Source organism: Lipophrys pholis, assembly GCF_963383615.2.
Source record: "Lipophrys pholis genome assembly, chromosome: 8".
NCBI lineage: Eukaryota > Metazoa > Chordata > Actinopteri > Blenniiformes > Blenniidae > Lipophrys > Lipophrys pholis.
In genome coordinates, this window is record NC_137630.1 from 25,728,783 (window position 1) to 25,740,985 (window position 12,203).

Consider the following 12,203-nt stretch of genomic DNA (forward strand, 5'->3'; position numbering starts at 1 on the left):
TGGATAACCTCGATGGATTTAGGGGGGAACTTACCTTTGTTTCCTTGCAACAACAAAAAAAAAACTGATGTTGGTTTGTGGGTGTTGATTAATTGTATCATATAATAAAGGTGTCAGTCAGCAAACATAAATCAAGATGTCATCTCATGTATTCAAGTGTGTAACATCTGGATTGATGGTTTTTGTCCATCCTCGTGTCCTCAGTCTGGGGTCAGGTTATCTGGACTACTAGAAGATCATTTTGAATTTTAGTTTTTTTAACTGCACATATGTTGTTGCCTCTGAGGGATTTAGACACAGCACTTTCTACGCACCTCTTTTTTCCCCCCAATGTGGACTGCAAATAATTCAAAGTTAATGAATGAATGAATCAAATCAATACGGTTCCAGTGGGAGTTGGCGGATCTTTACCGTCTGGAGTTTGCAGGTTGCATTGTGAGGCTCATAAAATAGCTTCATAGCATGAACACATCTTTTCTGTCAAATTTACCTTAATGCTCTTGTTCAGCCAAATCTTGGGAACGAGAGCAGACAAATCGTATAAATCAAATTTTTAAGCAAAGCAATGTCGATGTCCTCACATGAGTGAACATTACACCCACCTGCTGAACACTGAAAACATATTCTGGCATGGTGAAGAAGACAAAAAAAAAGAAGAGCATAAAAAGAAGTGCGAGTCGAGCTTTTATTAAATCAGTGTAACTCATTTGTCAGTGCAAGAACATTTCACAATAACCCAACTTCTTGACCTGATTCAGGACAGAGAAACTAAATTATTTAAAAAATTTGAAAAATACAGCATTTGCACAAAGAGCAGCATCTTTCTGTTTCATTTGTAATGAACAGTAAAAATATGTTTTGGGCACATGTTTATTCAAACTGTAAAAACCAGTAAAGAAGGTATTTCAGAATGAAAAACTGTGTTTATTTCTGTTTATAATAGCAACATATATTAGAAAATTAATACAGGTCATAGGACTTTATTTCTGTACGATAAGGTGCTTTTAAGTAAATCCACAATCGCAGGTCAACACTGCATCTCCTCGCACTAAAAAGAATTTCAGTTTTATGAGACTGAGAATCAGAGCTTTTAATGCAGATATTTAATATCAATTTCAATCAGTAACAATGCGTTGGAATACTTCTCCACTAAGAATGACTCATGGTCTGAAAATGTCTCTTAATAATTAGCGGTTTTATACTTATAAGTTATCCGTTTTCGTCATGATTTCTTCTCAAAGCGCCTGGCGCCACACACTTTAGAAACCAGTGCGTCACAGAACCGAGTGGTGCCGAACACCTCGGGGGAACTTCGGGTGGATCGTTTGCTTTTTCCTACAAATCCCGTCACTTTCTCAGAGTTCATGAACCGAGCTGTGCGAGTCGGGAAGCTTCTGAATGTCAAAGTTCTGAATCAGACTGAAGAAAAACTGTACACAGTCTTCGTAGTTCTTTTTGGAAATCCTTTCATTGATGCCATGGATCCTAAGAAGGAAAAACCCAATTTACATGCTTAAAAAAAACCACAAACACATCAACATGAAAATGATTTCTTGAAAAACTTCAACAACGATGTATACTAAGCAACATTTACCAGTTAACATGAAAACGGGACGAGCATTTGATTGATTATCAAAAGCAGGAAAAACATTATAGCCAGCCAGAAGTAAATAAAACAAATAATAAGAGTAGGTCAATGTAGACACATACTGAAGAGACTTAATCTTTACGAATGATCTATAGCAGTAAAGACCCCCCAAACTTACTTGTTATTATGCAGCGCAAATGATTATGGGACATTATTTCCTAGGAATTTGTCTTTAATTTGGTTGGTTGTGTATTTCTGTTATTGTTTCATTCTCCTTCGTTGTTGACCTGCTCAGAGCAGCAAGCTGCTCCCGTCTGTGCCGTGTGATGCGTTCATGTTCAGGTCAATAAATCAGAGGTCTGAATTCTTCACAAGGCTAAGTAATAGATTTATAGCACGCTCTGTGCCAGAATATTCAAGGTAAATTATTACCGAGTTTGTGGCGCCCCCTGTAGGCCACAGCGCAATCAGCACGTGCCAATTTTTCCTAATGAGCGAGCCAGTCCCTGGCCTTTGTTATTCAACATGATCCCAGAAGGCCTTGTTAAAAGCGAAAAAAATCTTACCTCGGAGGATCACCGCGTTTAAACCAGAGAGGCGAAAAGCGATAGATATCACTGGTGAGGTTTCGGAAGTGTCGACTGTCTGTGTTCCCCACACAGATCCCTGCACATCCAAACACAACACAGTCGCTTAATCAAACACTTTGAACCCAAGAACTCTTTCAACGAGGAACATCCGTTTGAACTCTACCTGGAGCTACTGTGACCGACGGAAACATGTCCAACAAGGTTTTCTTGATGACTTGGAAGCCAAAGGCCTTCTCATCAGCAGAGCTGACTGGCAGGGGATCAAACCCATCGACCAGCTCCATCTTGACCCGCTCGTCACCGACTGTAGCCTGAATGAGGTCCAGGACCTCGATGACGAAGCACAAATATTACCTAACCGAACTGTGAGAGCTCAGTGCCACGAACCTGGGATTTTACATTTTAAGTAGTTCAAAAAAAATAAAATAAAATAAAATATCTCATTTTACCTCTTGTAATGATTGTGCCGAGTGAATCCGTAGATTTACGAAAGCTTCTGCATGTGGCGGGATGACGTTCACCTTCAAAATGCAGGGACGATTCCATTTGTAAGAGAAAAAGGAACATGCTTAAGGTTTCACCAGGTTTGAAATTATGTTAGAATTAAGTGTGATATGATCTCTTATGAACAATTTAGGGCGGTGGGCCTTCATCCAATTGGCCAGTGTGTTGATATGCACAGTGCATGCGAACACATTCATTACCGTTCAGTCTTTGGCAACTTGTGTGTCACGATGATGATGATTTCATGAATGGCTGCTGATCTAAAATTAAATACAGTACCTTAACTCCTGCATTGAACATGGTGACCGCTGTGGTTGTCCTCACAAAAGCATTACTTTCTTGTTTTCTTTCAAGTACCCTGCAACATAAAAAAAAAAGACTGTATGGTCTGTTCCCGCCCCCCCTGGACACCGTGAGATGAAAAATTGCCGTTTGAGTTTTTGGCTTTTGATTACCTGGCAATAAGCGGGGAGAAGAGCCACAGATTGGACATTATGAACTTCATCGGTAACTTGAACTGAAGTCAAAAGGACAATGTGTAGAGAACAGCGTGCAACCCACAGAGTATGTACTTGTCGTTGCTCACCTTGTGAGCCAGATGCTCAAACATTGCTCTTTCAGGTCCCAAACCAAACAACCTCGGCATGGGGTTTTCCTCTAATCTGAAGAAACAACAGATTTGGAATTTTTGGAACATTTCCCGGTAAAAACACCGAAAGCAATAAAACAAAAGGCCGTAACAGAATCACATAAACCGAGAGGAATTCATCCCATGGAGAGAAAAAAAAAAAAAGCAAACTAAAAGAATTCTTGTGGTGTAAAAACGTTCATTTGCAACCTTTTCACTGCTGAAGCCAGGATGCCGATGCTGGACTCCCTGGGTGGCATCGAGGAGTGACTAGGAACCGTCGTCACACTCAGTTTTACTGTGGCCTGCCCCTTTTCACTGATCCCAATTCTGTGAAGCAGATAAAGACATTCAAACAGCCATCCGTCACCTACCATTTCACCACCGCTTGTCCTTTGAAGTCTGGATGGAGCAGAGATAAATCCTCACTTGGTTACTAAGCAACCAGTCAAAAATGAATGACAAAATAGAAACTCAAGCACAAAAAAAATAATAATCTTGATTCCAACTCACAACATATGAAAAAAAGATTTAAATCAAATGATCCTTTGAGCAAAACATTTTTAAATACAGCAGAGGCAGGTATGGCTTATGATCAGTTGTCCATTAATGTCACTTTTCACAAAAACAACCTGTATTTTGGAGTATTTAAAACAGCCAGAGAAAGCAGTTTTACAAATTCTGACGCCCAAACAAAGACCAATTTCTTGAGAGAATGCCACAGCCAGGAAACATGAAACATTTCCAGCTCTCCTTCAATACAAACTTCACTCCAGTAATCCAACTTCCTCATCTGTATCATTCAATCCAGAGAGTGAAATGTTCCGGTGATGATAAAGTAGCTTGAACTGGGTTACTTCAGCTGGGTAAAAGCTGTCATCACTAAAATGACAAAAGTCTGCATCACAGTCATTATAAATTGGATTAATGAGAAAGAAATTCCCAATATTGCTGTGGTCAGACTTAAAGATCTGAAACATGTACAAGCTGCCACCTTAAAAAAAAAAAAAACACCAGCATGATCAAATAAGATCCAGAGATTCAGGTCATTTTTTTTTTCCCTCAAAAAAAGAAAGAAAAAGCAGCTAGAAACCCTCCTGTTTGGGTGTTAGGAGTCGTGGTGGTTCTCACAGAGCAGCAGGTCCTTCAAGCCCATCGATGATTCCATCTAGTACAGCTAGACCCTCATCCAGGACGAACAGCAGGCGGACGCCACGTTGCTCCAGGATACGCACGATGTTGACTGCCCCCTGGTTCCCACTGACCTTCAGAAGGAAACGTTGACGGGCTTCAGACTTCACTACCTGATAATAAGCTCAGTCATTGTTGAATTCTGACACACCTCTTCATCGTGACCTAAGCCGATGTAAAATCCCCTGCGTGGAGCGTAGCCCTTCATCAGAAGGTACTCCAGCGCCTGCAGTATTCCCTGCAAGAGGCGGAGCGTCTTGTATATGGCGAGAAGCAGAACAAGTATTCTCGACAGTCATTTTTCATCCCTCACCATTAGAGCGCACTTATCGTCGAAGGTCCCTCGACCATAGATGAAGCCATCGATCTCCTTGGCAGAAAACGGCGGCGCCTCCCAGCCATCCGACTCGGTGGCAGGTACTACATCAATGTGGGCCAGCAGGAGGTATGGCTCCAGGTCGGGCAGCGATCCCGGCACCCAGAACAGGTGGCTGTAGTCGGCCACCAACTCATGATGAACGAGGTTTGAGGAGAAAATCGTGGGGAAGGCTGTTCAAAAAGGAAAGAGTGATGAAGACGGGGGTCGGAAGCTGCGTGAAAAAAAAGAGGAGTTGCAGAATATCAAAAGGCAACTGAAAAGTAAATCCTACAGCACACCACCCCTGAATGACCCAGAGTCTCAATTTAGTACAGAGGCCACATATAGCCTCTGTGAACAGCCAAGAAATGTTCAAATGTTTCTCCTTTTGAAATAAATAAGTACTTTTTTTTTTCTTTTTTTTTTGCACCTCACAAAGTTGGAATTCATACCAGCTGCAGCGTTTGAGATCTTGCCTCCCGCACCGTCAGTTCAAAATACCAGACACATTTTATGACAGTATGCTGAATTCTTCTGAAGCGGAAATGCCCCCGTGAGTCCCTCCCAGTCCTGCCGGATCACAACGCAGGCTTAACTTTACTGAGCTGCAGAAAATCAGGTGAACTTTGGACCGTTCACTTACAAAATGTAATCTTACATGGAGGCCTTCCTGTGTATGTATGTTGACAGCCTGATATTGACGGTGAAATACACATGCAAGTTAGTTTACTTTTTGTAGTATCAGATCTACAGCTTTTTTATTTTTTTTCCCACCTGTGACATTAGATACGACTGACAAAAAAAAAAAAAAAAGATTGATCAAGTTGTTAAATTGCCCTTAAGTCAAATAAAGAAAGTCGTCCAGAAAGACGTCAGAGGCTGCGTTAAGACCCGTCCCACACAAGAGCTGGTGAGGAGGAAATCATTCACTTCACGGGGATGAACAAAACAACATGTCTGGCGATTGTACTGGTTTGAACTCTGATGTCACGGCGAGCTTATTATTATATTCCCGCTTCAAGTCCCCGGCTTTCCTGTGTGCAGTTTGCACAAGTTTTCTCCCACAGTCCAAACACACGAGTTTCAGCTTTACTGGCGACTCTAACGTGCCTGTAGGTGTAAATGTGTATGCGAGTATAGGAGGTGATGAAGGCGTCAGCAGCGCTTAAATGGATAAAGTTCTATAGATATTGGGTGGATGGATGATTGGATGGATTCAACATTTGTCACAAGCGCCTCAGGCTTAAGGGATTTTTACAAAAAAATCCATAAACAAGGTCCACCTCTCGCGGCTTGTACTTCATTATTTTACCGCATGCACAGGTTGGGACGTGCAAACTCCACACAGCAAAGCTGCAAGACCGGAAACGGCTGCTACTGAGCCTGTGAACCAAGGCCACAGTAAACTGTTTTTCACATGCGCAAAGAGATGGGTCAACAACAGCAATGGCAGCCAAAAGAGCAGCATCACTCCGAGTCGATATTCTCCTGGGTAGTTATATCGTTGAATAGCTTTCCAACCTTGTTACCCGTTCATACCTTTTACTGGCCATCGTCAATGTTTAGAGCATTTTGTTCTCTGCACACTTGCCCGTATGGTTTCTTTACAAAACGCAAACAACAGCGCCAACTCATGGCCCCACATAAAAACTAGATCATATACGGCGTTTCTCCCATTTCCTTGCACGTGGACACCGTTTCCTTGTAAACGTGAAACTTTCACGAAATGAAAACGCAAAAAAACGAGGCGTTTTTCACACACACACACACACACACACACACACACACACACACACACACACACACACACACACACACACACACACACACACACACACACACACACACACACACACACACACACACACACACACACACACACACACACAGGGTAGATGTGACAGAGTTCATGTTAGAACTGTTTAGTAGGTCATTGTGTACAAGGCTCTTATCAACACTTTTGCTGCGGTCAAAGGTCAACTAACAGTCACAGGAAGTCGCGTGCAGCAAAGAGAAACACTGTACACACAGCAAAAGGATAGAAAGTACAAGCTCGGGGTGTGTGTGTGTGTGTGTGTGTGTGTGTGTGTGTGTGTGTGTGTGTGTGTGTGTGTGTGTGTGTGTGTGTGTGTGTGTGTGTGTGTGTGTGTGTGTGTGTGTGTGTGTACCTTTCCGGAGGAACTGGTTGAACTCAAGCAGCGCCGTTTGGTTGATTTCAGTCTCTGAAAAAGACACGGTCGGGATCCGGATCGCCTCTGGAATGAATGAAGAAGAGACACCGCGTCAGTCCCGGCAGCTCGGGTGACCCCATGTCCACTCCAGCCGCTTTCAATCACCTTTGAAATGGGCCAGGAGCTGCTCTCTCTGGCGCTGCTCGATGACAAGAGAGATGTTACTCGTCTTTTCCCAGCGAGCCAGCTGGAGTCCGACATTAACATCCAGAGAGAGAGTCCTGATGGAGGCCGCGGAGAACAACAGCAGGGCGGCAAGGCCCAAACTCCCCGCTACAACCCTCAAAACCCGACCCAGTCGGATCTTTGAGTCCATCTCTGCGAGCAGTCACAGGATCAGTCTGACTGTGTGCCGCACGAGGGTTTATTACTGCTGCCTGAGGTGAGCGCCCTCTGCTGGCCTCAAAGAAACCAGCTCCGGTGTACCTACACCGGCCCTTCAATGTCGAGGGGCTGCAGCTTCACCATGCCATACTTAAAATGACTCCAGGTAAATCACCTGACCTGGAGGGACTAACCACTGATTTTAATAAGTTCTTTTTGGAAAGACATTAGACAGTTGTTGTATAAAGCAATTTTAGATTGTATTTCCAATGGGACTGTGTCACCCACAATGAGACATGGTATTATCACTTTAATTCCCAAATAGAGACCTTCTTCTGTTGGACAGCTGGACACTTATTACATTATTCTGTAATGATTACAAAATACTGGCTCGTGTATTTTCTGACCGTTTAAACACAGAACTAAAAGATACGGTTGATGCATCAAAGGTAGGAGTGTTCATCATATCAGGCCCATACTCGATTTAATTGACTATCAAAAATTTGATGATTTTAAGAGTTTTATTTTTTTTTCTTGACTTTTACAAAGCCTTTGACACTGTTGAACACACTTTTTTTTACTACAGACACTTGAGTTTATGGGCTTTGGTGAGAATTTGTGCAATGTAATAAAAAATGTTCTATGATGAAATTTATTGCTCGATTTCCATGAATTCAATTTTCACCCCGAGATTCAAAGTCAGATGTGGGATAAGGCAGGGATGTCCGATCTCCGGCCAATTATTCATGTTAACAGCTCAATTACTTAATGAAAACCTACTAAGGACCACTGTGTTGTCACTTTGTCTCTTCAACTTAGTAATACTAAATCTTACATTGAACTCGGTGTGGAAATGCAATAATACCCTTTTGGAAAACTCCGACTACTTTAAGTCAGTCACAGGTTTGATCAAATAAATTTCAGAAATGGAAATGTCGCCCTCTAGTGGATGGGAATGGTTTAAATTCAAAAGTAAAGCGTCTGCAATTAAAATAAGTAAATAATTAAACTAAAAAAGCAAAAACAGCTGAAAACGATTAGTGAAATTAACAAATTACATCATAGAGTACTCTTATCTATGAATGAACATATAGGGTTTTTTTTTATGGCAATCTGTACAAATCTTAATTCTCTAAGGAGGACAATTCCTTGTTTTTTGATCAAATGACCGACTTGAGACATCTCATAGATGTTGACTTCAAAAAAACAAATGGATGACAAACTTGGATCATGCTATATAATGCCACAAACAGAATTCAAGGTCCCATGAGGCATTCGAAAAGGGTCCCTCGAATCTCCCAAGCTTTTCATATCGGCAACTCGTCTGTTGACTCTTCTTTATAAAAACTCCTCAGATTTAGTAAACATTACAATTTTGAACAAAAGATTTTAAATAAATCAATTTGCTGACGATACGTCTGTTATTTTTAAGTAACAAATCAATGGTTGAGAAATCCCTTGACTAGATTTCATATTTCCCAAATGCTTCAGGACTTTCATTTGATATCAAAAAGTGCAAACTACTTCCCATCCATTCGAGTACTGACTCTGCCATTTTCTCAATAAAAGTTGAATCTGAAGTGAAATTCTTAGGGATAACGTTATCAAAAACCCATATTCGAAGAGAGGATGTGAATATATCTAATCGTAAAACTGATACGAAAAAAATCCCTCAGTCGCTGGCTAAACAGAGATTCTACAATTTTTGGTAGGGTTATCTACCCTTGCCACTCCAAAAATGTCTCTTCTCACAATATCGACAAAGCCAATTCCATTATATTTCAGTTGTTATGAAGAAATAAAACTTATTACAATAAAAGGTCACAACTTGTTAAAGATTATGATATGGGTGGTGTTAAAGCTTTGGACTTTAAATCACTGGTTGGTACCTGCAAGGTTAACTGGATAAAAGCCTGTCTGTCGCAATCAGATTCTATGTGGATTCATGTCCCAAGGTCCATATTGAACAACCGTGGCGCCTTAGAATTTCTACTAAAATGTGGCTATGAGGTAAACAAAGTTCCCATCAAATTGTCAAATTTTCTTAGACATATTCTACAATTCTGGAAATTTATATTTTCCCACAACTTTTTCCCTCATGGGTCAACTTTATGGAACAACAGAGTGATCATATCCAACAGGAAATCCTTTATTAATTAAAGTAAATATCATATACATTGCAGTAAATGGAGAGTTCATAAGCCTTCTTTTTCCTCTTTTATAAATTATTTCAAGTTGTATTTCTCTTCCCTGAAAATGATAATTTCAATTAGATTTGCTTAAGAAAAGGTGATGCAGCGTCGCCGCCATATTGGATGGGGCATCTCGCTCTCGGATGGCGCCAGAGTCAACGGAAGTTAACATAGAATGAGCAACTTCGTCTTTGTTTTGTTGACAAGTGAGCCGACCAGTGGACCTTTTCTCAGCCTTTCTCTGAAAGTGAACCTCAGTCTGATGATGTGAGTATTTGATATGTTGCATAAAGCTGTCAGCATCATGAAGCCGCTTATATTAAAATCTCTTGCTTGCTTTGTGCAACTCTTTTTAGACATACTCACAGATAGACTTTTTACATGTTATAGATAGATAGATAGACAGGTGGATATCATAACTTACTATACACAACCCCTTTCGCCGACACACACACACACACACACACACACACACACACACACACACACACACACACACTAACACACACACACACACAATTCGGCGAGAGATGATTGTTATAATTGGACTACACCTTCCTCAGTAGAAATAAATGAACTTGAGGAGCAGGGTGCCCTATCCAAGATGGCGTCGCGCTGCTACACGTATGTCGGCTCCCATAAAGCCGTCATTTTGGATAGCGCACTGGCGGGGTTCAATTCTTGCGCGTATGGTCGCGCTTGCGTAGCGCGATCATGTACTACCGCCTCACACCGTCAGTGGCGCTGTGGCGCATGTCTATCGACTCGCGCTTCCGACTGGAGCTGACGTCGCAGCGCGACACCATCTTGGATGGGGCACATTGTGCCCCCAGTTCATTTATTTCTACTGAGGGAGGCCTAGTCCGCCAGTAATAATCACCACTCCCCGAATTTTCACACATAAAAGTATGATCGTTAATGCTGAGATACTTTGTATTATACTTTTATTTTTTTTACAAAGCCTGACATATGATATGGCATCTTAATAAATGTTTACATTTAGAAACAGAAAGAGGGAGAGAGCAACCAAAAATAAATTAAAGCGAGAGAGAGAGAGAGACAGCCCTTAAGTACACACTAATAACACAGGCATGTCTTCATATTTAGGATTTTGTGTGCTGTGAGTATATTCAATTCATTATAACTTATTCAATCACATGCACGTGCATACACACACATCACAGTTGTTGTTTTTTACTGAGTTGCCTTGAAATAATTCTTCCACCGAAACAATCTTTTTTGGGGGGGGGGGGGTTCATAGTGTCGGCCCACAGTCCACTGCTACGTGTGTCAGTAAAAGGGAAGTTAACATATTTATTTATTTATAAAATGTAAAAAGTGTATAATGTAAAGAGAGACAAGAGATGTAGAAATATGGGAGAGATTTTAATCTGAGCAGACTCATGAGGCTCACAGCTGTATGGGACATATCAAATATAAATACAATAATTGGGCGAAAGTACACTTTCAGGGAAAGGCTGAGAAAGGTCCACTGGTCAGGTGTACATGCAAGTTCGTGCCAATGAAGATTATTTTGGAACTGTAAAGGGGGAAATATCAGGGTTTTTTTAAAACGCAGGTACATGTAAGCGTGGCTTTATACCACGGGGGTGTTCTCATTGCAGCCAGGTGTGTTGCAACTCAGAGAGACCTAAAACATCTGATTGATTTCTATTTGCTCTCACATCCATGATCAACCTTTTTGAAAGCCTTTATTTTCTCACAGTGCAAATAGAAAACGATGTCACAGAGAGTAGTGCAATACAGTCACAGATCTTTCAAAGTAGATATTTTGAGTTGTTAATGCAATTGTGGTTTGTGATGTGCAGAAAGAATGCATGAATCTGTGGTGGTCAAACGGTGATCCATTGGAACAACATTGCTTCAGATTTCATCCACACCTAATGAATGACACTAGTGGGTGTGTTTGTGTAATCCTTGAACAAAACTCATCCAACACAAATTTAGAAGTAGAGAAAATTTTGTTTGTACCTTTGAAAGCCGAAAAAGTAACCCTCTCTTTGGCTAGGTTCACTTATAATCAGATTATTTGAATGTCCGTTTTACAAGTGCATCGTTATCTACTTTCAACCAGCTGATATATTTGTTTACTCTCAAGTTCAGGCTGGGCTCCATGTATTTAGTAGTGTTAAAAAAAAAGGAAATGTGCCTTGTTGGTAAACACACAGGGTGGAAGTGTTGATGAAAGCTCAGACATGAGACAGTCCTACAGCATCTCCATCAGGTGCTTAGGCAGTAGCTTAGATGCTACATAATCACCACAACAGTGTTGAACCTATCATCAAGCTTTATAACTTCAGTTATAAGTTCATCGATTGAAACTTAGCTTGAAAATTGTGCTGGGACTTTAATTTTAGTATTGTTAAGGCCAACAATATCCCGATGTCAGCCCCTGAAATCACAAGATTTCATTTATTATAAGTAGAAAAACTGCAAATTGCATGAATGTTTCCCCAATGCAATCTTGTAAAAAAAAAAAGAAGAAAGAAAACAGTTGGGATGTTTACCAAAAGTCTGGTGACACTGACTTTCACCTGACTGACACAAGCCCCACTTTAAAGCTGCATCATTTTAAG

The 12,203-nt window shown here is 41.0% G+C and overlaps 1 protein-coding gene across 1 annotated transcript; it reads right to left on the reverse strand.

Moving 5' to 3' along the window:
* Positions 1–662: 662 nt before the first annotated feature.
* On the reverse strand, positions 663–7,501 carry pm20d1.2 (peptidase M20 domain containing 1, tandem duplicate 2). Its single transcript, XM_080469313.1, has 13 exons — positions 7,196–7,501; positions 7,028–7,114; positions 4,815–5,050; positions 4,653–4,739; positions 4,442–4,575; positions 3,521–3,640; positions 3,269–3,344; positions 3,138–3,199; positions 2,962–3,040; positions 2,628–2,699; positions 2,342–2,507; positions 2,155–2,254; positions 663–1,485 (listed from the first exon to the last, which is right to left on the reverse strand). The coding sequence occupies exons 1-13, from the start codon at positions 7,404–7,406 to the stop codon at positions 1,356–1,358; spliced, it is 1,560 nt and encodes a 519-aa protein (XP_080325439.1). The 5' UTR covers positions 7,407–7,501; the 3' UTR covers positions 663–1,355.
* Positions 7,502–12,203: the final 4,702 nt, after the last annotated feature.

Coding starts and splice junctions, on each gene's coding strand:
- pm20d1.2 (XM_080469313.1), bottom strand. CDS start 7,406: ATGGACTCAAAGATCCGACTGGGTCGGGTTTTGAGGGTTGTAGCGGGG. Junction 4,576..4,652: donor GCTTAGGTCACGATGAAGAG/GTGTGTCAGAAT, acceptor TTCCTTCTGAAG/GTCAGTGGGAACCAGGGGGC. Junction 2,508..2,627: donor CGGCACAATCATTACAAGAG/GTAAAATGAGAT, acceptor TTCGTCATCGAG/GTCCTGGACCTCATTCAGGC.